This window comes from Notolepis coatsorum (genome assembly GCF_963971535.1).
Source record: "Notolepis coatsorum genome assembly, chromosome: 11".
NCBI classification, from domain to species: domain Eukaryota; kingdom Metazoa; phylum Chordata; class Actinopteri; order Aulopiformes; family Paralepididae; genus Notolepis; species Notolepis coatsorum.
The window spans coordinates 49297313-49322782 of NC_140175.1; the positions used below are offsets into that span (position 1 = coordinate 49297313).

General features: G+C 40.7%; 1 protein-coding gene across 1 annotated transcript; it reads right to left on the minus strand.

Annotated features, from left to right (window-relative positions):
* Positions 1–1422: 1422 nt before the first annotated feature.
* LOC311237283 (myosin heavy chain, fast skeletal muscle-like) lies at positions 1423–24680 on the minus strand. Its single transcript, XM_084325087.1, has 40 exons — positions 24641–24680; positions 24084–24302; positions 23847–23990; positions 23594–23750; positions 23480–23507; positions 23274–23382; positions 23085–23177; positions 22935–22998; positions 22757–22855; positions 22525–22628; positions 21681–21819; positions 19230–19348; positions 18872–19021; positions 18597–18767; positions 18202–18502; positions 16364–16434; positions 16184–16271; positions 15952–16069; positions 15746–15869; positions 15300–15436; positions 14671–14926; positions 14333–14575; positions 14069–14245; positions 13842–13987; positions 13633–13723; positions 11727–12116; positions 11518–11644; positions 10499–10617; positions 10207–10403; positions 9930–10113; positions 9666–9831; positions 9007–9131; positions 8564–8872; positions 5784–5987; positions 5563–5688; positions 5296–5466; positions 5089–5193; positions 4873–4968; positions 1659–1790; positions 1423–1536 (listed from the first exon to the last, which is right to left on the minus strand). Exons 2-40 carry the CDS (start codon positions 24288–24290, stop codon positions 1516–1518), a joined length of 5808 nt encoding a protein of 1935 aa, XP_084181213.1. The 5' UTR covers positions 24291–24302; positions 24641–24680; the 3' UTR covers positions 1423–1515.
* Positions 24681–25470: the final 790 nt, after the last annotated feature.

Below are 25470 nucleotides of genomic sequence, written 5' to 3' on the forward strand. Positions count from 1 at the left end.
TTCAGTCCCACACTGTGCATGCAGCACAACATGCGCTCTTCCCAGAGCTCATAGTCCTCTGCTCTTCCGTTGAACGAGGGCCATTTGCTCCTTAGTCGCCATCCTCTTTTTGACGGTAGGCTTAGCTTTAGCTCCTGTTGGCTTAGCCTTTAGCCACGCGGTGCTCCCGGTGCTAACCTAGCCTATACTTCAGCTAAACTTGCTACCCTTATTATTTCGCCCCCGCGTGATCTGGGCCCATAACCTGTTGACAGAGTCAGCTATGGGGCGACAATAATATGTTCATGAGACATGGTTTCTTCACTTAGCCATTAAACGGCGTGGTTTATTATCACGTTGCACTCAACAGTACATGAGAGTCCTTCTCTTGTGAGAGCGACGGAGGAAGAGACAGAGGGGGAGCTAACATCTCCTTTTATACCTCTTACCTGGTGGTAGCATTAGCAGCTCCGCCTATAGCGCCCTCTTGTGGAAACAGTTAGACAGTTACATGCAATCGTACACATCACATAACTTTAACAGAGAGAGACAGGGATGAACAGGCTATAGACTACTTTGCCCATCCTGAGCCTGCTATGATGCAGGTGTTTTTACATCACCACCCAAAACAAGATTCAGCCAAGAGCGAGTGAGTACACTGGTCCACTTGTCCATGGCACTTACTACCCAGCTTTGTAGTGGGTTGGGGGAATAGTACAGTAGGTACGCATATTTAAGGGGACCGCAAGGATGGTGTACTGGTGGGTGATGTCCGACCGATTATGGTGGGCCAGTCTGGGCCAAAAAAAATAAATGGACCTCCCTAATTTCTAAACTCTGGACTACGGCCCTGACTGTGACATAACTTAACTTGATTATTATTATGTATTTTTAATCAGTTCATTTGTGTTCTTATCTACTTAACTTTCATTAGTTGAACGTAACCATGTTAAGTTAGTTGAATGCATGAATAATACATACAAATGAAGTAATCTAGTTAAGTTACATGTACTCAATTCACTCATGTACTGTATAATTTATTTGATTTCATTGAGTCCATATTAAGAAATAAAGTTAAGTTACATTTACTCTATTCACTCATATATAATTGATTTGATTTCATTGAGTCCATACTAAGAAATATAGTATCTTAGAAGTTACTCAACACAGTTGCGTGGAACCACTTGACATAAAAAGTGAATCCGAAGATTTTTTTGAGTGCATGCCACTGAAGCCCCGCCCAAAAAGCTGTATGCCCATGAAGTCCCGCCCACAAGCTGTAGGCCCCTCAAGTCCCGCCCAGCAAGCTGTAAGCCCCTCAAGCCCCGCCCAACAAGCTGTGGGCCCGGGTCCAGTTCTGCAGATACACCCTACTCCTCTATATCGGGGAACTTTTAACAAACCAAACTAAATAAAAATGTATGACACTTTAATGAAACAAAGGATACATTTATTTGTATAGCTAGATTTATTGGAATACAGTACACAATATAGTCATATTATATGACTTGTTGTGAATGTGTTGATTGAGCATAATTATTCAGCAACTTCTTTTCCCTGTGAAAGACAAAAGGATATTTAGACTATATCCAATATAATGTTTTTTTAGTCATAGTAGTCATATCACACTTAAATGACACTGTATTATTAATGTTCACTGATAAAAGATTTGCATTTACCTTGCCAGCATCGCGGCCCTTGGCTCTCAGCTTGTTGACCTGGGACTCAGCAACGTCAGCACGCTCCTCAGCCTCCTCCAGCTCATGCTGAACCTTCCTGCACTTGGACAGGTGAACGTTGGCCTGCTCCTCCTGTGGAAGTTTCATAGATCAGTACTACTTATGAATTCTAAGAGTAGAATGAAAAAGAAAAACAAGAATGTAATTAATGATAAGCTGCAACCAATGTGGCTATAGGAACACACCCATTCATAGTGGTACATGCTGCCTATATGTGCTTCAACTGGAGCACTATAGGCATTATCTTATGCAGTGGTTCCCTAGAGCAGTGGTTCCCAAAGTCGGGGTCGCGACCCAAAGGTGGGCCGCGAGCAGCCACGGGTGGGCCGCGAGATGATTTAAAAAAATAAAAAAAAATATGTATATATATTTTTATTTTTAATTTTAATTTTTTTTATTTTAATTTTTTTTGTCAGGCCACTGAACTTAGAAGCAGGCCAGGACAGTGTTTCTAGTTGTATTCTAAAATTCTATTCTATTGTATTCTAAAATGTGACTATATGGTTTTATATTAACTTAATAAATAAACAAAAACGAAAAATCTACTTATTTCAACGAACATTTCAAACTAAATAACAGATTATGCACATAAAACGCTGAAAACAACCGAAGCAACAATAGTATTTTAATGAGGCTATTATTATTATCATTATTATTTTGCAACAAGTTAGCCCTCTCATAAATAGCACATATAAATGAATAACTAACTTGAACTAACTTAATAGGATTGAAGTGATATTTGGCTTAAAAAATCGGTCGCCTGGCAAAAAAAAAAAGAAAAAAAAGCCAGACGATGTGCACTGGGCCGCGGCTCTCTGACGCCTTATTTTCTGGGCCCCGGCCTGAAAAGTTTGGGAACCCCTGCCCTAGAGGGGTTGCGAGCAGCCGCGGGGGGGTCGCGAGATGATTTCCAGAATGTATTGATTTCATAGAATGTGTGAAATAGGCCTATAATTCAAATATATTTTAAAATACATTAAACTGGTAAAAGAAATGCATTTGTAAATGCTGATAATAAATAATATTCAGCCTATGGATTTCCTTTGTCCTACATAATGCACGTCATAGCTACAGCGCACATGACACACACTGTGGATGAGCACGCTTGTTTCTGACGGAGAATGCATCCCAGCCCGCTGCCCACCTCTCCAATCCCGACTGGATAACAAGGCTAGCATATTTGTCTTGCATATTTGCTAAAATGAATGGACTTAATCTGTCACTACAAGGTGAAAACACAAGCATCCTGTGGCTCAATGATAAAATACAAGCGGTCACGAGGAAACTCGAGCGCTGGATTGCACGAGTAGAAATAGGCCAGATTGATATGTTTCCAGAGCTTGATGAATTTATGGAGGAAAATTAACTGAATGTGAACACAGTGAAGATGTCTATAACAACTCACCTCCAAGCCCTTCTTGAACGGTTAAAAAAATTTGCCATCCGACCTGGAGGACGTGCTTGTTGAACTATCAAGCGACCTTAAAGACAGTGTTTCAGTCCAAGCCAGTGGTTGAGTTCTGGATATCAGTTGAGGAGGAATACGCACAGCTATCCAATGCCGCAATGGATGTATTGATGCCATTTGGATCTACCTACCTATGCGAAAAAAACATTCTCTGCACTGATCTATATAAAAAATAAGTAGGCCTACAGATCACGTCTGAATGTGGAGGATGATCTCCGAGTCGCGGTCTCCAAAATTAAACCCAGACTGGACTTGTTGTGCTCCAAGCATAGTGCCCATCCATCTCATTAGGTGAGTTGAACATTAGCATTAGCATTAACATTACATATTGGATAGCAAGCTAGCATAAGGACACATAGTATAACTGTAGATTGTATAGTACAGCATTGTATAGTAGTGTACATAAGACCCAGTGCCTCATCCGTAGCTAACAGTGTATTGCACTATCGCAGGACCTTAGCATGTCCTACCATGCTTTTTGTAAACTTCATGTACATATACCTGATATGTCTTTATTCTTATTACTTGTATTATTGCACAAATGTCTTATTCTCATCCTATTGGATTCTTAATGTTATTGTATTATTGTATTATGGCATTATTGTATTATTGCACAATCATTGCGGGCAAGACCCCCCCGCATTTCACTGTATACTTGTATGCCGTGACAAATAAAACTCTTGACTTGACTTGACTTGACTATTGTTTTATTTTGTGTAGTTATTGTGTGTGTTAAAAACCTCCAATGCTTATTATTAGTGTGTGTGTGTGTGTGTTGTGTGTGTGTGTGTGTGTGTGTGTGTGTGTGTGTGTGTGTGTGTGTGTGTGTGTGTGTGTGTGTGTGTGTGTGTGTGTGTGTGTGTGTGTGTGTGTGTGTGTGCGTGTGTGTGTGTGTGTGAACGTTTGCATGTTTCAACCACCTCCTATAATAGTGGGGGTCGCGGCTCTCTGACGCCATTATTTTGGGGGTTGTGGCCTGAAAACTTTGGGAACCCCTGATCTAGTGGCAAGGATCACTGGAGATCTGTATGAAGTGTAGTGAAAATCAGTCAGGAGAGGCTGAGTGTTTTGGGTCACGTACATGTTTTGTGATTGTGACTGTTGTGCTGCTTAAAACTTTCATTTAGAGTTGCCGACTGTCACTAACTAGTTGTTCCCTGTAGGATTTTGAAGGGGAGTCCCACGATTCAGGTCCATGGTTTGTGTTTATTCCATTAGTGAGTTTTCATTTAGACAGGTCAATTTATTAAATGTTTGGACAAGAAAAGAGCCAGCATTAGTCACAGGATTGGAACCAGCTGGGAGAGTGATTTAACATTTGAACAAATTACCAGTATGGCCTACTCCAGACAGTGAGTCACATAGCGTTATTAATATATGCTGTAGTTATAGTATAATAATCAACTAATAGAAAGATAAACAATACCAGTGCAACATGTCAAAATATAATCGGACTAAATGTATGCATCTCTGTTTTAATGAAACATTCATCCCCCTCCACTTGCATTACTGCACCAAGTCAAATATGAACTTCCCTGATACAGTTTTACTTGCAGACTAGATCCTTGTTACAGTTGTGAAGATTGGTCCCTACTGTAGATACTACACAAGATTAGTGAACAGTTCCAACAGAAAGACAAACTGTGGTCGCAACATAAATGGATACAGCATTGTACAAAAACGTACCGCTTCCTCAGCCTGCCTCTTGTAGGCCTTGACCTTCAGCTGCAGCTTGTCGACCAAATCCTGCAGCCTGGCACCATTCTTCTTGTCCTCCTCAGTCTAATGGAAACAAATAGCAATTCAAATTAATCTGCAAAATTAGGTTGTAATCTTTATTCTCCTTCAGCCAATAGGAACACTGCTGATGACCAACTTGTCATGAATGTGAGCGTGACATACCTGGTAGGTGAGTTCCTTCACTCTCCTCTCATATTTGCGGACACCTTTAACAGCATCACCTCCACGTCTCTGCTCAGCCTCAACCTCTGCCTCCAGCTCACGGACCTTCAGAATTTAATCAGATATTAAGAATCCACTTTACTCTGTAATGGTCCTACATGAGTTCAACAGTACATATTTTGACATATGGTTATTATTTTATCTTACCCTGGACTCCAGTTTCTGGAGCTGCTTCTTGCCTCCCTTCATGGCCAGGTTCTCAGCCTCATCCAGGCGGTGCTGCAGGTCCTTGACTGTGACCTCCAGGTTCTTCTTCATCCTCTCCAGGTGAGAGCTGGTGTCCTGCTCCTTCTTCAGCTCCTCAGCCATCATGGCAGCCTAGAAGATTTTTGTATTCAGTAGAAAGTCATGGTAATATGTCACATTGTTGTCAGGAATTACCTGAAAAAAGTATCAAATGAAATGTAAACCCACATCAGTGATGGCCTTTTTGGCCTTCTCCTCTGCATTCCTGGCTTCCTGAACACTGTCATCCACTTCACCCTGGACTTGGACCAGGTCAGACTCAAGCTTCTTCTTGCTGTTCAAAAGGCTGGTGTTCTAAAAGAAAGAAATACAGATAACAAAGACTATTATGATGCACACATAACCCAAATAAACGAATTACTAGTGATCAGATAGTTGTGTTTGTTTACCTGAGAGTGCAGTAGTCCAACACGTTCACTGGCGTCCACCAACTCTGTTTCAGCCACTTTGCGGCCTCTCTCAGTCTGCTCCAGACCAGCTCTCAGCTCCTCGATCTCAGCCAAGAAGAGTCCATTTCTACGATCAACCATGGCAGCCTGCTCCTTCAGGTCTTCCTGTGCTCTGACAGCATCATCAAGGTGCAGTTGGGCATCCTAATGTTAAAAGATGGTGACATATAAATTACATATAGATCAGTAAAAGATCAGATTCAGATTCAGTTTTATTTGCCACATGGAATCAATACAATCAGAGTTTCTTCATACACAATCATGGAAGAAAGCAGGAGGCCGGACCAGCACTCTCAGATTTAAAAAGTTTTAATGGCAGCCTATAGAACAGACATGTGGAGTGCGGGATGCACCATGTGTGTAGCATAGTCTTGCTCGTCTCTTTGCTCTCTTATGCCGCTCGATGTCTTGCCTTGGCGATACGCAGGCCCCTCGAGCAAAGAGACGAAGAGACGAGCAAGACTATGCTACACACATGGTGCATCCCGCACTCCCGCAGGCCTACTTGGCAGCCCAGAGACCGGCCTAGGCACCCCGATTCTTCTTCTTCAGCGTTGAACTCGGATGAGGTGCCCATGCAAGAGATGTCTCCGAAATACTCCCTCTGCAGCCAGTAGAATTTTCCGGACGGCCCTCTTCCACCACGGCCGGTGAGATGGGCCATAGGAAGACGAGGAGGAGTAAGCAAAATAAATGTTCATCGGTCCTGGAGATATGCACCATTTCTAACATTGGTAACATTTCAAATGCATAATTGAGTGACTCGCACCACAATGTCCTTTCTAAAGGGTTATCGTTTGTTCCGTAGCTCGCTATTTCTCCAAATGCAATCTTACTGTTTACTTTCTGTAATATATGGGACTCGAGCTAGTCAACAAGCCGTCTAGAGGGGGAGACAGGCTACTATATTCATTTGTTTAATGGTACAGAACCAAAGGGAATGAATGAAGAAAACGTGTTATCCTGTTTCCTATAATAAGTGACTTTTATTACTATGATTATATTATTATTATTATTATTATTATTATTATTATTATTATTATTATTATTATTATTATTATTATTATTATTATTATTATTATTATTATTATTATTATTATTATTATTTTTACGAATGGTGAAATGGTTTTTGGTTTGCAAATATTGCAATTGGCTTATTTAGTTTCTGGTCTATATTTGTATTTAATTTGAGTTTATAACATATTTCATTATAAAGTCCTTACTTTGGAGGTCAAAGTTGACTAGCAATCCCAGGCTCACCTCAATGATGTCACTTCCTGCCCACCTGGTATATAGCTCCCACCTTTACAAGCTATATCATTGCTAGCCTATTAACACTGAAGAAGGAACACCTGTTCCGAAACATGTCTGTTCTATAGGCTGCCATTAAAATCTTTTTAAATCTGAGAGTGCTGGTCCGGCCTCCTGCTTTCTTCCATATAATCCTCGGGATTTCAGCACCCAGTGTCATATATTGAGAGCGCGGTCTATCTTGACTTTCATTCCACAATCATAAATATCATACCATGGACAAAAGAAGCAGGAAGAAGAATACATCTTATAGTTACCTGCCCCTTATTCAGCATGTGGCTATACAACACACAGTGCCCCTGGTGTGACAAAATAGGCCTACATATCCTAAAGAAAATGCTTTAATGCTTTTCAAGTTCAGACAGCCATGTAACAGGGGTGCTTTGTTTGTGTTTGTCATGCAAGTGGGGGACAAACACAGCAATACAACAGGTGCCATAATGGACCAGAGATTATTAGCAACATGATCTCCCAGACATTACTGTGAGTTATCTCCTGGACTCAACAATTGATACCTTATGGCAGCCATGTAACAGGAGTGCTTTGTTTTTATATGTCATGCAAGTGGGGGACAAACACACCAATACAACAGGTGTCATAATGGACCAGAGATGATTAGCAATATGATCTCCCAGACATTACTGTGAGTTATCTCCTGGACTCAACAATTGATACCTTGTTCATGAGTGAGTGGGAGTTTTGTACCCTGTAACCTGAGTGGTCTTTAAATGTTGTAATATCAGCCATTTACAAAGCACTGAAAAGGCATATACAAAAGAGCTCTACTAAGGGGAAAAGAAAATTTTCAGCAACAGTATAATCCTTTGCAAAATAAATTATCATCTTCATGTTGTTTATAATGAATCAGTGATCCTAAATATTTATTTTTTATCCACTTTTTCTCCTTATTTTTCAATTTTTCGTAATTCCAATTCTCCCCTCCCCTGTCTTGAACGTTGCTAGACTATGCCCCCCACTGGTCGGTTGTAGTGAGGATAGAAGCCTTGCATCACGTGTCCCCTCCGGTACACGAGGAGGCAGCCTGACGCATCTTTTCACCAGACAGCTCGAACTCTCAGTGGCGAGGAGTAACGCGTGGGAGGCTCAGGGGTCACCCAACCGACCTGTAGGAGTCGCTGTCCACAACATCCAATCCCCACCCACCGGCTTTCCCACCCTCTAACACTGCCAATTGTGTTAGTACTGTATGACGGCCTGCCAAGCCGGAAGCTCTCGGCCAAGCCGGAAGCAACGCCGAGAGCTGGGCTCGATACCAGCATATCCTGCGTTAGTGGTGAGTGCCTTGCCCACTGCGCCACCCAGCCGCCCAGTGATCCTAAATATTAAGGTAAATGTTGATATACTATATATGACAGATACTAAATACAAGAAGTTTCAACATTCAGTACCTTGAGCTGTCCCTGCACATTCCTCAGTGACTTCTGGGCATCAGCAGCCTGGCGGTTGGCATGACTCAGCTGGATCTCCATCTCATTCAGGTCTCCCTCCATCTTCTTCTTGATTCTCAGGGCATCATTCCTGCTCCTGACCTCGGAGTCCAGAGTATTCTGCAGGGAATCCATCACCCTCTGGCTGTTCCTCTTGATCTGCTCCATCTCCTCATCCTTCTCTGCCAGTTTCCTGTCAACCTCACCCTTAATCTGGTTGAGCTCCAGCTGCACACGAAGAATCTTGGACTCTTCATGTTCCAGAGTTCCCTAGAAATAAGTACAGAATATAGCCCTGGTTGACTTTTCAATGTAATCTGTAGATTTGATCATCTGTAGACATTTAATTCATAACCAAAATCACATTTGAATCAGATGGTTGAGCACTCCAGGATATGTTGTACCTCTGCTTCCTCAAGGGCTGTCTGGATCTCAGATTTCTCTGTCTCCACTGTCTTCTTGGCCTTCTCCAGCTCATGGATGCTCTTTCCAGTTTCACCAATCTGTTCACTCATGTCTGAGATCTCCTCTGTAGATACCACAAAGCAATGATAAGAAACACTACATTCTAGCTCCCATAGCAAGTGTATTATATTGTTCATGAAATCTATTTAGATTCAGATTTAGATGAACTGTTATTGTCATTGCACAGAACAAGTACAGTACAATTAATGTGGCATCTAACCAGAGTGCAGAGCTAATGTGTGTACAGTATTATTATATACAGTAGTACAAGTATGAATGCACTATGATAGTAATTAAACCATACTAGCCAGTGATATAACTAATAAGAGTAGGTATAGAATATATACAGATATAGATAAAAGTATATACAGTGTATTGTGAGGGTATATAATGATATATGCATATACTGTATATATACGTATATATATATACATATATATATATATATATGAGGTGTACTGTATACAGTGTTATTGTACATTGCTATCATACAGTTTTTATATGGATAGATTATAGATTGAGGTACTGTAGTTGGTTATGCATACAGTGAGGTAGTATATTAAGTAATGGTTTAAAAGAAGAACAAAAAGTCACTCACGCTGCAGGTTCTTGTTCTCGCGTTTCAGGGTCTCCAGCTGATCCAGAGCCTCCTCATAGGAATTCTTCATCTTGAACACCTCAGTGCTGAGAGAACGAGCCTCTTTCTGAGCTCCTTCCAGCTCTGCCTGGCCCTCCTCGTATTTCAGCTTCCACTCTGCCAGGACCTGCATAGTAATTGTAATAAAAGGTGTGATGTACCCCAGTCTCTGGAAGCTAAAATCCTTAATGATCTTAATCCTTAAGGTAATTGATGTCAATGCACCTTGTCAAAGTTCCTCTGCTTCTTGTCAAGGTTGGCAGCCAAACCATTGGCCCTCTCAACATCAATCATGAGGTCCTCCACCTCACCCTGGAGTCTCTGTTTGGTCTTCTCCAGAGAGGCACACTTGGAGTTCACAGCCTCAATCTGCTCCTCAGCCTCCTGAAGGCGCTGGGCCAACTTTTTCCTGGTGAACAGTTGTTAAATGTAACAATGTTATGTAACATTAAAAAAAGGATGTTGTGAAGATGGGCAGTAGGAAATAAGAGTATTGACTTACTTTGCCTCTTCAAGCTCCTCTGTGCGCTGGATAGCATCAGTTTCATACTTGGCCCTCCACTGGGCTACCTCACTGTTGGCCTTGGACATTCCACGCTGCAGCTCAGCCTTGGCCTCCTGCTCCTCCTCAAACTGCTCCCTCAGAAGGTCACAGTCATGGCGAGCTGATTGCACACCGTGGGCAAGGGCATTCTTGGCCTAAAGTAATATCAAAATCAGAAAAGATGAACAACATATATTAGAACAAATATTAGAAAACCATGGAAATATTTTTTTTTAAAGATAATCCTCACCTTAACCTCCTCCTCAATCTGCCTCTTTAGCTCCTCAAACTGCTGAGTGGAGGCCTGCTTTCCTCTGGTCATCTGAGATACAAGGGTTTCTTTCTCCTCCAGCTGGCGACCAAACTCACCTGGTTTTGGGATTGGATTGGATTTACATAAACTTGCGGTACACTGTGTGTGTGTGTGTGTGTGTGTTGTGTGTGTGTGTGTGTGTTGTGTGTTGTGTGTGTGTGTGTGTGTGTGTGTGTGTGTGTGTGTGTGTGTGTGTGTGTGTGTGTGTGTTGGGGTACATATATTCAAAATGAGACACTTTGGAAAAGGTTTGCAATGCACGTCCTGTAACTGAGTGAAACAGCATCCGAGATATGGCCATTAAACAAATTGCCAATGTTTCTTGATGGTGGCACTAACAAAAAGTTATCTGCTCATCGCAAATATGTACGTTAAGTGCCATTTATTTAGCATGAAGCATTTGGGAATTATACCTCATCTCCTTATTGTGTCATTCACAATCAACCCTTTTTGTGTTATAGTTTAAAGTGTAACCATTTTTGACCGGTCGTGAAATTATAAACATGGTCAAATCCCTCCAAAATACCACATTAAGACACCAAGACGTTGAGGAACACTATAGAAAGTTCATGCTGTGATTTGGTATTAAAAACAAAAAACTTTTGGGGAGCTCCAGTAGCTCACCGCGTACCTCGAACGCTATTTCGGCGTCGGGGACAACCGTGCGCGTCACGGATCTGGGGTAGCGAGTTCGACTCCCGGACTAGCCGTATTTCCCCCGATCTATACCCCCATTCAACCTGTTTCTGTCGGTCATGCTTGACCAGAAAAAAGCGATAAACGCTAAAAGAACCAGCTGACTGGTCAAAGTTTTTAAAAACAAAAAACTTTTGACATTTAGAGATTTCTGTAAGAATTGCATTCTTTTGCGATTGGATGGCTAGCAATTCTGTTCTGGAAATAGCTTAAAACATATTTATATGAACATAAAACTACATTTGGAATAGAAGACTTGCCATTCTCAGTCTGGAGTCTTGCTCTCTGACCGCTGATATCATTTATCTGGCGCACATTCTCATCATGTTTGGCCTTCAGTTCACTAAGTTGGTCTTCAAGGGTGCGGCACATCTTCTCAAGATTCCCCTGTTAATTAATATTGGATAAGTTGAGTAGTTTTTCACACACGTTATTCATACATTTAGTTTTACTTAATGAATTAGTGTACCTTGGCCTTAGCAACAGCTTCCATGTTGCTGGAGAGGTCATCAATCTCCATCTTGTATTCACTCTTCTCCTTCTCCAGCTTCTGCTTGACACGCTGGAGGTTGTCGATCTGCTCTCCCAGCTCTGCAACACTGTCAGCCTGCTTCTTGCGGAGAGCAGCAGCGGTAGCTTCATGCTGTAGGGTGGACTCCTCAAGGTCACGACGCATCTTCTGGAACTCAGCCTCACGCTTCTTGTTCATCTCAATCTGAGCAACAGTGGCTCCACCAGCCTCCTCAAGCCTCTCAGAGATCTCTTCAAGTTCCCTGGAGAGGTCAGTTCTCTGCTTCTCAACCTTGGCACGAGCAGCACGCTCAGCCTCAATCTCCTCCTCCAGCTCTTCAATACGGGCCTTTACAAAGAATAATATTCATACGATTGATGCATGATATTAATATGTTAAATAATGTCTAACCTCTATCATTAATGGAAAATGAACAAGGGGCGGGTACAGTTGGAACATTTTGTATATTTCTTCATACTGATTGAATTATATTCTGCTTTTGACACACTATGTACAATTGAAGTGGGTTAAACTTAAAACATTGTATTTTTTGAATACATAAAAAGTATACTTTCAGAAAGTATACTTACTTTAAGTGTACTGTTCTGATTTGGGTTAGCATCATTGTGTTTTGGGGAGATGACAGAAAGATTATACTTTTTTCCTTTTCTCTATTTACCCAGTAGGTCACCTAATATATAAAAATTAAGGCTGTCAAAGTTAACTGCGGTATTAACGCGTTATTGCCCGATTGTATTAACGCCACAATTTTTTTTAACTCACGATTAACTTTTAAGAAATCATTTTTTTATTTTTATTTTTTAAACTTTATATTTTTTTACTAGACTTCACTCAGGTGTATTTTGATACTATGTTTGTTTCTGAAGTGTGTGTGTGTGTGTGTGTGTGTGTGTGTGTGTGTGTGTGTGTGTGTGTGTGTGTGTGTGTGTGTGTGTGTGTGTGTGTGTGTGTGTGTGAGATATATAGAGAGAGAGGGGGGTGAGAGAGATGAGGAAGGGGCGAGAGAGCAAGAGAGCTGGGAGAGTGTGTGTGTGTGAGAGAGAGGGGGGGGGGGGTGTGATTAATCAGCCCTTGCGTGGGTGAATGTAACAAGTTCCTAACGTTTTCTTTCCCCTATTATTTCATGCACACTTTATTCATTGTTTTAAATTATTATTTTCTTTCAAGTTATTTTGTGCATCACTCTGTTTTGAATTTGATGCAAATTTGCAATGCATGATGGTCATCCTTTTGTGTTAAATGGCTGCATAAAGCAAGCATTTGTTGACTCGCATGTTAATAAGAGTATTAAAACTTGGAACTTGAAAAAGATCCGTTTAAGGTAGAAGAAAAAAATATTGATTAATTTGCGATTAATCGTGAGTTAACTATGGACAATCATGCGATTAATCGAGTTAAATATTTTTATCGATTGACAGCACTAATAAAAATAAAGATACATGTGCCAAAAACTAGCTCATTAGCTAATTCTGGCACATGTACATTGATGGGGAAACTGAAGATGTTGATTAATGTGCACTGTCCCTGGGTAAAAAATAAATAGATAAACTTAAACAGCAAATGTAACAAATTCTCACTAAAGACTTAAATGTAAATTGTGATGCTTTGTTGCCACCAAGTAAAGGTGCAAGGGAATTATAACAATTACAATTAACCTTGTTTTAATTAACTTGGTTATAAAAACAGTGCATTAAATACAATGATGATTACTTGTTGGTGGTACTACTGAAGTTGTGCATTTAACCAGGACCTTTCAATTCATAAATACTCACCTCTCAGCCAGTCACAATTTAATGTTTAGCATTACTGTTGCCCAAACAAATGTATATAAAATATTACACACTTGGAGCTCCTTGATCTTCTTCTGAAGCTGAGCACCCAGGGACTGCTCATCCTCAATCTTGCTAAGCAGCTGGGAAGTTTCAAAGTCATTCCTGTAAAGAGTCACAAAGGAACAGCATAGTGCTATTTCAGAGTAGTTTCACTACATACTGTCAACACATTCTGTCTTGGATGAAATGAAATGTACAGATGAAACCCAATCTACATTACTTCTTGATTTTCTCATCGGACTGCTGCTTGTCATTTTCCAGATCCATGATGGATTCTTGAGATAGTTTCAGGTCACCTTCAAGCTTCCTCTTGCCTCTCTCAAGGTCCATGCGGAGCTTCTTCTCTTGCTCAAGAGAACCTTCAAGCTATGAATTTCAGTAAAAAATAAGTAATCAATGATTTCAAATACATTTTTCAGCAACAATTAGATCTCACTCATAACTCACATCGTCCACTTGCTGCTCAAGCTTGGTCTTGGCCTTGGTCAGAGTGTTGACTTTGTCTTCCTCTGCTTGCAGGTCATCAAGAGTCTGCTGATGTGCCTCTTGGAGGGCTTTCTTCTCCTTTGTCAGCTTAGCAATGTTCTCATCCTGAGAGGTCATCTCCTCAGTCAGGTTCTTCACCTGAATAAGGAAAACAAATAATGTCATCATAAAATGTGTGATCATCGTGTTATTTGGTAATAAATTAGCGAGTGAATACTTATGAACCTTGTTCTCAGTGGCATGTTTCTCCTTCTCCACTTTGGCCAAGGTAAGCTCCAGGTCATCAATGTCCTTCTTGAGCTCAGAGCATTCATCCTCCAGTTTCCTCTTCTTAGTAGTCAGCTCTGCATTCATTTCCTCCTCATCCTCCAGTCTCTCACTTGTCTCTTTGAGTTTGGCCTCGAACTGGATCTTACTCTTTATAAGTCCCTCACATCTCTCCTCAGCATCTGACAGATTATCTGTTTCCTAGTTGACAAAAATGTAGAAAAGGGGTAATTACTTCAACATCAGAAAATACAGTACATGTCAGCAAAGTGTCCAGACAGTTGAAGTCTACTTACAGATGCTACTTGCTGTGACAGATCATTCTTCTCTTGGAGAAGAGATACCATCTTTTCCTCCAGCTCCTTCTTCTTGGCCAGAGCAGTGGCCAGATCTGACTTCATCTTCTCATAGTTATCCTTCATCTCAGCCAGCTCTTTCTCCGTCTCAGCGCTCTTCAGAAGAGGCTTGACCTTGTAGTATACCTTCATCCATGGCCAGTGTTTGACATTCATGAATGAGCGAATGTTATATTGGATACTGTAAATAGATTCCCTATAGAGAAATAATATTTGTTTAGTACAAAATAATGTTAGGACTGTACTTAAAGGAACATTTTGGGAAATGCACTTGTTTGGCATCTTCCCCAGTGTCAGACAAGAAGATTGATATCAGTTTAATGTATGTAATGGTCCAGGTGCATGCTAGCCTAGCTTAGCACATGGACTGGAAGCAATAGGGAACAGCTAGCCTAGCTCCAAAACTGAAGAAATACAACGTCCAACACCAAAACTGAGGCACAGTGATTAAATTGATATCAATCTTTTCACCTGACTCTGGGGAAGATGCCAAATAAGTGTATTTCACTAGATGTTGGAGTGTTCCTTTAACATAATCATGTATTTAGAATTGGCGGTTTTCAACATGCCTTCTCTCCATCATCTTCACAAACTCCTTCCTCATGACATAACCCCGGCATAGAGCCTGAGTCATTGTTACCAGATTAGCCAGCCTTTCATCTCTCATCTCCTCAAGGACACCCAGCAAACCAGCTTTGAAGAACACCTGAATAGGAGACAAATATGCCATTACAGTCAAATTACTTTTAACCAATAATATAGGTGTTTCTATTGCACAGGATAATGTCTCAATGGGAGTGTGGTTGCCTTCGCTTTACATGCAAAACATTAAAGTTCATTAATGTGTTCAAGCTTCATTAAAAATTACATTTACCTTTACATTTTTGTTAGCAAAAGTTTGTTAGCCACCATGTATAATTAGAATATGAAGCAGCTGACATGAAATGGAATGTCACCTACTAGACAACAACTTTGATTTTCAATGATTCTGTTATCAGGTCAGAATAGATAATACCTTGGTGTGTCCAAACTTGTAGTCTTCGTGTTCCACATCAATTGAACCAAGCAGCTTCTCAGAGGCCTTCTTGTTGTCCATGAACTGACCATCAGGGATGACACTGGCATTCAGTATTTTGTACCTTTTGTGAAAGAGTTAATGGTCATGTTCAGCACTTAGGTAGTAGTTGTAAGTTTTAACGTTTGTTGAGAGTTAATGGATACCTCTGCTTGAAGTCAGCATAGAGGATTCTGCTGGGGAATCCCTTTCTGCAGATTCTGATACCCTCCAGTACACCATTACACCTCAGCTGGTGGATAACCAGGAAGTTCTGCATCAGACCTACAGAGAAAATGTTTTCACGATGATTACGACAATGTAATGACCACTACACTACACTAAATCACTAAAGCACATCATAATAAGACACAAACGTTATGTTAACTGTTAGTGTACCTGGAGTCTTTGACTCATTGGGAATCAGGCAACGCACAAAGTGAGGATGGGTGCTCCTCAAGTTTGTCATCAGCTTGCCCAAGTTCTCCTGTAGATACATATCAAAACCAAATATTATTCATGAAAAGCAATTATTTGTATTTAATTCCAAAAAGTCACAGTGTTGTTGTTACATCTTACCCTGAACTGGGAGGACACAGTCTGCATGGAGCCACCCTTCTTCTTGCCTCCCTTCTTTGCGCCACCAGTCTCTATTAATTTGATAATACATCATCAGTTTATAGATTCAACATTATTATCTAAATCGAATTATGCTGGACATTTTTGTTGGACAATGTAATATAATTGATAGTATTGAAAATGCATGTTGTATGACACAGAGGATAGTTAAAAGTTGAGACAATTGCCTCTTAGATCAAAGTAAAAATGTAAATAATCACACTTAAAGGGGACATGCATTATAAATGGCTTTTTTCAGTGTTTAGCATTGTATTATAGTAATAGGGGTTAGTATCAATGGGTCTGTGTCTCTAAATACCATATTGGCGGATTGCTCTCATTCAGTTCAGACAATTTCCTCCTCCAGTTAATTAGGTCATTCTGATTTGACTCGCAAGGTGATGTAACTTGGCGCTGGTGGAGCTGATTGTGTTCTGATTGGCTCTGTGGTTGTAGCGCATAGTGTAACCCGACACTTCCTCAAATGGGATTTGACAGAGAGCGAGCGAGAGAGAGAGGGAGAAACAGATAGAGAGAGGCTCATACGCTGTTTCTCTGAGCGATCTCTCCTCAGCTGTCTGCCCCTGCTTAGTTTACACACACTTGCGAGTCGCGACAGGCACACATACACACACGCGCGTCGCACTGTCGTCTCTCTGTCTGTCTCTCTCTCTCCCCCTCTCTATCTCTCTCTCTTGAGTCGGGAGCATAACTAATGCCCCGTCTATGGCTGTAGCGCACAGTGAAACCTGACACTTCCTCAAACGGGAGAGGGAGAGAGAGAGAGAAGGGGACCTGTCTTATCTCACACACACAGCGTTTGTTTACACAGTGCTCCGTGTCTCTCTCTCTCTCTCTCTCTCTCTCTCTGAGGGGTATGATTTCTGCACACCTTAGATTAGAGTTCATGTATTTCTCACTGAGACATAATGTTGATGCGTTCGTGAATGCTTGGGGATTGGGGAATGCAATGTGTACTGTGGGGGAGGAGGGGCTGAACATATGCATTTGAAGGTCAAGTGGTTTTTATGTGCTGAAGGACGTTTTTGGGGTTTGTTGAGGTGTTTGTGGGTGTGTGTGTGCGTGTGTGTGTGTGTGTGTGTGTGTGTGTGTGTGGGTGTGGGTGTGCGGGTGAGTGTGTGGGTGTGTGTGTTGTTTTTATGAATATGCCGTGAGATTTTTGTGTCTCTACTGACTGTTTTTAGTTGACATATTTTAATAAAGAACATCAAAAGTCAAAGTCTCTCTCTCTCTCTCTCTCTCTCTCTCTCTCTCTCTCTCTCTCTCACTCTCTCTCACTCTCTCTTTCTCTCTCTATCTCTCTCTCTCTCTCGCAGGCAGTCAGACTCGGGAGCAGCATATCACTGTAATATATTTGTGCACGCTCCCACGCGCACGCCCGTATTCAGATCCGTACAATAATAATCACAGAGGTATATATTGTAATTTTTTAACAAGTTACCAATGCATTGTCCCGTGGGATTATGCCCCCCTACGGCGGAATTAATTAGTATCCCCCTCAATCTCTCTCTATCTCTCTCTGTCTGCCACTCGCAGAATGTGGGTGACTGTCACTCAAAGTGCTTATGGGCGGAGCCAGGCCAACACAGCCTGAAATCCAAAGTGAGAAAAATTATGCTTTTGAGTACTTGATTAGAAATATAAAACAATGCATTTTTTTTAATAAAACCTTACAGAGGTGTTCCATAGACTCACATTAATTGTGTAAAGTTGCCCAAATAGTGCTAGGAATAGCAATGCATGTCCCCTTTAAAAGTAAATTTCTCATAATGACGTACCTTCAACTACAGCAGGATACAGTACAGGCAGCAGTTTAACGGAAGACTTCTGATAAAGCTGCATCACCGAATCGTTCAGTGGATCCTTGTTCTTGTCTAGCCATCCAGTGACGTTGTAATCCACAGTACCAGCATAGTGGACCATGGAGAAGTGGGCCTCAGCCTTGCCTTTGGCGGGTTTAGGCTTCTCAAATGCTTTGTTCTTGCCAAGATGTTGGTCAAACAGCTTGTTCTTGAAGCTAGTGTCAGAAGCCTTGGGGAACATGCACTCCTCTTCAAGGATGGAGAAGATGCCCATGGGCTTTATAAAAGTGGAAAAGAGATATACAGATCATTTAAACACACCTTGTGGCATTCTAAGGAATATTGTAATAAGTCACAACGTTATGGTGTACCTTCTCAATGAGCTCAATGCAGGCAGCCAAGTCCATGCCGAAGTCAATGAACTCCCAGATAATACCCTCCTTCTTGTACTCCTCTTGCTCCAGGACAAACATGGTGTGGTTGAAGAACTGTTGCAGTTTCTCATTGGTGAAGTTGATGCAAAGCTGCTCCATGCTGTTGTACTGTCAGTGGGGGAAAATATATTAGCCTAATCTCCTATATTACTTGAGGAAATGTCTTTCCATTAAATTAGGCAGTCCATAGATTGCTATAATTGCATACTTACATCAAAGATCTCAAAACCAGCAATGTCCAGCACACCAATGTAAGACGATCTTGGCATCTTGGTGTCCAGCTGCTGGTTGATACGGATGACCATCCACAAGAACATCCTCTCATAGATGGACTTGGCCAGGGCACTCACAGAGTTCATGACCTGAAAAAGGTGATTTGATTTAATTAAAATGCATGCATCTACATACATAGCACTCCAATGCTGTCAGTCTGCCACTTGCACACACTCTCCAAAATGTTACTTTGGAAATAGTGTATACAGGAAAATGTGAAGGAACATATTTGCTGTGATCTGTGTGTGAAATACACAGAAGGGGAAGGATGTATGTAATGTAATGTATCTTGCTCACCTGAGGCACGGTCTGTCCCTTGGTGACATACTCGTTTCCGACCTTCACTTTGGGGTAGCACATACCCTTCAGCATGTCAGCAGAGTTCAGGCCCAAAAGGTAGGCGATTTTGTCAGCCTCTGAAATTATTTATAAAACGCATTCAGGAGAAATATCCAGGAATATTGGATTCATGATTCATACCATAGTGTCCCACTAGCATAGCAAAGAGACAAAATAATGACAGACTTACACTACCATAGAAAAGAGACAGCATAATGCCATAGAGTTTCACTAGCATAGTAAAGAGACATAATAATGCCATAGAGTTACAGTAACATAGCCAAGAGACAGAATAATGCCATAGGGGTACACTAGCATAGCAAAAAGACAGCATAATGTGATGTCATAGAGTTTCACTAGCATAGTAAAGAGACAGCATAATCCCTAGGGTTCAGCATAGCAAAGAAACAGCATGATGCCATAGAGTCACACTAGCATAGCAAAGATGGAATATAATACTTGAACAAAAACAGAGCCCAAGGCAAATGTGCCTGTGTGAAAGTCAGGATTGTATCACTGAAAATTCTGCATGATATTTGCTCAAACAATCATATATTGTTATTTTAGAACAAGATACAAGAATTACCACAATGGTAATATATGTATGTTTTTGAGGTGTAAGCAATCCTCCAATAAATGCCCAATCGGAACCTATTCATCATGACCAGGCTGAACACTTTCCCTCGATTTAACAGTGTGATTTTGTATCTTGTCTCTTGTAGTATGTATGTATTCCATTGGAGTTACGGCACAATGTTTGCTTCATGCGTGGATGTAGCCAAGGGAACTATGTTCCACAAGGAAGCATACTAGGACCGCTACTGTTCCTAATTTATGCAAATGACATGTCGTCAGCTTGTGACTGCAACTTGTTGTTGTTTGTGGACGACTCAGCCCTGCTGGTCTCTGACAAGAACAAGTTATAGGTTGAAAAAACCCTCAGCTCAGAACTCGGCAGAATCTGCACCTGGCTCGCTGATAACAAACTATCATTACACCTGGGTAAAACAGAGTCCATTCTCTTCGGAACAAATAACAAACTCAGCAAGACCGATGGCTTCTCAGTTACAGTGGGTGACAATATTGTCACAAGGAAAGATGAAATTACATACCTGGGTTCCATCCTAGAGGCAAATCTTTCCTGTGACAAAATGGCATCCAATGTAATCAAAAAAGTCAACCAACAAACTAGATTCTTGTACCGGATCTCCTCTCTGGTAAACAAGAATACCCTGAAGACTCTGGCAGGAGCACTCATTCAAGGGTACTACGACTATGCCTGCACCTCATGGTACCAAAGCACCTCAAAGGCGCTAAAAACAAGATTACAAACATCACAAAACAAACTGGTCAGACTACTACTTGACCTTACTCCTAGAACCCACCTCACCCCTGCCCACTTTGACTACCTAGGATGGCTTAGAGACGACAGAGTACAGCAACTTGCAATGGGCCTGGTCTACAAGACTACACCACACAGGTACCCATGTACATGTCGAAATACTTCCCAAAGGTCAGTGAATACCACGCCCACAACACCAGAGGGAGTTCCACAAATCATGTGCAACCCAGATTCGGCACAAACAAGGGACTAAACACATTTCACAATTATGCCACAACAATGTGGAACGCCCTACCCACAGCCGTAAAAAGATGTGAATCCCTACCCACATTCAAAACCGCTCTTAAACAGCACCTACGGGAGGCTGCAATTCGAAATTGGCCAACGGAAATGTCCACCCCACCCCTCCTAATAGACAGTCTCCTCCCCACTGTATGTATATATTTTCTCCCCACCGTATGTATATTTTTTCTCCCGCCCACCCGCCCCTCCTAATATACAGTCACCTCCCAATCATATGTATATATTTTCTGTTAGGATCTATGGGTAACAGTACTGTATATTTGCATATTGTATATGTCACAAATGTAACAGTACTATATACCTCATACCTGTACTGTATATCATCTGTTAAATAAAGTTTTCATTCATTCAACATATTTACAATATTAAGTCAATATAACCTGATAGAAAGCATGGTTTGTGTTTCAGTCAAACATATACTGTAAACATATACTGTGAGTTCAAAAGGTAGATTTATCATGGTTTTTGAAGGTCTCTAAACTATAAAACTAAAGCCCAATTTGACCGTGTTAAGACCAGAGAAGCTGCAGTGGAGGGGTATGTTTCTCAACACTAAATCTATCCGTGAGATTTTGCGATGCATGATTATAAATGATGGGAAACAACATTTGTTTGAAAAATAGTGAACCTATGTTTTAATACTCAGCCTGCTGATACGCTGCAGTGGAGGGGTTTCTCAATACTAAAGCTCAGTGAGATTGTGCAAGATTGAAATTGTGAAGAGGTGGTTTGAAAAAATAGTGAACCTATATTTTAATACTCACCCTCTGTGCCATCAGGCTCAGCCTGCTCCTCACGCTGCTTCTGCTTGAACTTCATGTTGCCATGGTGAAGCACAGCACCAGTCAGCTTCCAGATATAAATCTTCTCTTCAGCAGTGAAGCCCAGAATGTCAATGGCTTCCTGTATGAAAAGAAGTTTAAATAAGTACAAGAAAAAAATACATAAGAATTAAGAATGTCAACCACATGTAGAAAAGTGACCAAGAGCTTTATTGTGGAAAGGCACACTTGTAGAGCAAGGAAAGCTGGATACTGTATGTCAGCAACGTTTTCTTGTCAATTAGAATTGTAGTGTGGAAATGAATGCCTTCTAAATTTAAGCTCGCTAGTGCTTCCTTCAGGTCAACTAGGTTTTTTAATAACTACTTACTTCCCAGATGGTTCTTCTGTGTAACAAACCATCTGGCGGGTCAGGTTAATTCTAAGTAACGTGTCTCTATCATTTACCATCTTATGGCAATTTGAGAAACTGCAGTAATGTAATTATTCTTAAAATAACATTTTTATTTTATTTTTTTAACTTAGGCCATTCCCCTGGCTCTTTTATACGTTTATCGCATTTATTCTGGTCAAGGATGACCGACAGAAACAGGCTGAAAGGGTTCAGATGGGGGGGAAGACACTCTGGGAAAGGCACGGCTGCAGTCCGGGATTCGAACTCGCTAAACCCCAGATCCGTGACGAGCACGGTTGTCCCCGGCGCCGAAATGGCACTCGCGGTACGTGGTGAGCTACTGGAGCTCCCCCTAAAATAACATTTTCATATAAAATAATATAATAAGTTGGAACATCTGTGCAAAAAGGTAGATTACTACACATCACTCACATCAGTGGCATCCAGCTCATCGTTGTCATTAATGCTGGCCACAGTGATCTGACCCTGACTGCACATGGGGAAGTCATAGGGGTTGTTGGTGATGAGCGTCATTTCTGGTGTGGAAACACATAGAATCAAATGAGTTAGACAGGATCTGCTTCCCTCCAATGATTATGGACCATTGTTGTTGACAATTAAGATTACTTATATCAGTTATCGGTTAATCAATTATTCAGCTCACCAATCAGCTCAGGCTTGTGGTTGGTCATCATCTGGTAGAAGATGTGGTAGCCTCTCTCATCTGGAAGCTGGAAGGTCACTCTGGACTTCTCCAGCAGATCTATGATGTTTGGTCATAATAAATATCTAGCCTACTAATAATGTCACTTGTTTATTTTGTATGTGAATGTTATTCTTACATGTTTCAATATCAGCACTGGACAGTTTGCCAGTTGGGAGGAAGTGGATTCTGATGAATTTACCCTTTTCAGAAGAACACAACAGTGTTATTATTGTATAACCAAGTATTGCCCACTGATATTTGATAGAAAATTTAATATTCAACTTACAAAGCGAGAGGAGTTGTCATTCCTCACAGTCTTTGCGTTACCATAACTCTCCAGCAAGGGATTGGCTGCAATGATCTGATCCTCGAGTGAGCCCTATAATTAAAATGTCACATTTTAACGATCAGTACATTTCCACTCTTTGTTAAAATGTCTGTGGTTTCCATTTTCAGTATTCTCTCAGTATTTTACCTGCATCTTTGATTCTTTCTTCTTCTCTCCACCAGGAGCCACTGCGATTGTGGCAAAGTACTGGATGACACGCTTGGTGTTCACAGTCTTTCCGGCACCAGATTCTCCACTGTGTATAGATAATTGAATTAAGAGAAACTCACAAACTAATTTCAATAATTTTGATTATATTGATATTTATGATGATCAATAGATGAGAAACGTACGTGATAAGAACAGACTGGTTCTCCCTATCTGTGAAAGGTAAAGCAAGATATTTCTTATCTGTTTAACCAAAACGAAACATAATAATTCATAGGATTTTCATGACCAGGCCATACCAGTAAGCATGTTCTGAAAGGCGTTGTCAGAGACAGAGAAGATGTGGGGTGGGGCCTCCATACGCTTCTTGCCTCTGTAGGCATTTACAACCTCCTGGTCGTACACTGGGAGCCACTTGTAGGGGTTCACAGTGGCACAGAACAGTCCAGAGTAGGTCTGAAGGGGATGAGAGAATTAGAAACATTTACATTAGACTATACAAGGGTCCTTATTTAATATTGCATATTTTATTCATATTTGTGAATATCTTACGTAAATCATCCATGCGGCATAACGCTCTTTGAGGTTATACAACACAGAGGCTTCATTGAGATGGGTCATCATGGCCATGTCCTCAATTTTGTCATACTTGGGAGGGTTCATAGGGGTAACATCGTCCTCCTTAACTGTCTTCTCCTGAAATAAAGAAATACAATTTCAGTTGATCTCTGACTCATCTGTAAGTCATATTGCCTTGAATTCTAAATGAAATACTCAACCCTACTGCACCTCTTTAGTGTCAAGCACTTTGACAGTGACTTTGTCACCGTCTTTCTTCAGGATGGTACATTTGAGGTACAGCTCCTTAACGTCGGCCACATAAGCAGCAGACTTAGCATCAAAGGGTGAGGTCTGAGCTGCAAGCCTCTCAGCCTCTGGCTTCCGAAGGTAAATGGAAGCTTTGCCATAAATGGCCATCTCCGCGTCTGTACTCATGGTGGCGGTTTTCTGTTAGTACACAAACAGAAATAATTTTCACTCTCAGCTGGATGTCTTTTGCTAGTTTTAGTCTGATCAGAGCACATTCTTTTACAGTGTTTCCTGTTCAGTAAATGCAATTTGTGGTTATGGGCCAACACAAGAAGATGTAATACTACTGCTTAGGGACAATATGAAATATAACACCCTTTACATTTTTGTCAATAATATACAAATAAATATGTGTTAACTATTGTTATAAATGATATTAATATGCAACTTAAAATATGCTTAACTGTCGCTGGTATAAATAATTGGAGATACTGTGTTAGGAGGATGTTCTGTAATAGGAAAAAAGTTATTCTCACCTTGTTCTATGACCCAATCACAGAGTAAGCCTTTTCTACCTTGCACGAGAGAACAAATATAAGTATTTGTTAAAATCCACGTATGGACATTTTAATTAAGAATTATATGCAGAACATTGATGCAGAAGTAAAATATTAATTATAGAAACTTACATTTGATAAATAAAGAGCCATAAAACATCACAGTGTGAGGGCTCTACTTCTGTTCTGTTCAGTTAACTGTTAATGTATGGTCAAACAACCACATATTATTTATCCTTTACTCTTATCTCGTTCCTCACATGAACACACTTAACACAAGTAACAATATCATGCCAATACCTGAATTCATACATATCAGTTGCCCGCTCTGTGTCATGTGAAAACTTCTCACAACTTGTGATAATGAACACAATTCATTATCTGTATATATTTTATATATTGTCTTATTTTTTGCACGTTATTCCCTGTCAATATGTACAGTATGTAGGAAGTATACCAATAATACACACATGCTGTTTATATCCATAACATTAATATCTGGAAGTATGTATTGTAGGATAGGATGGTATACTGGAGTATTTAAAAAAAATTATTGAAGGTATAATTGTCTATACAGTGACAGTAGTATTCACATTTTTCTCTAAGGAGAGTATTGCACATTGGTAGTCATGATGATACAACATGTTTTTCAGGCCAGATGAGAAGAGACAGCCAGTCAATATAAACAATCCAATATACAAGCTTTGCATGAGTATGCTGTGGCTTAGATCATTTTCTACATGTGATAATACCATATACTGTGGTAACGTGCCAAAAGGATAATGAAGTGTTGTTACCCAACCCTAATA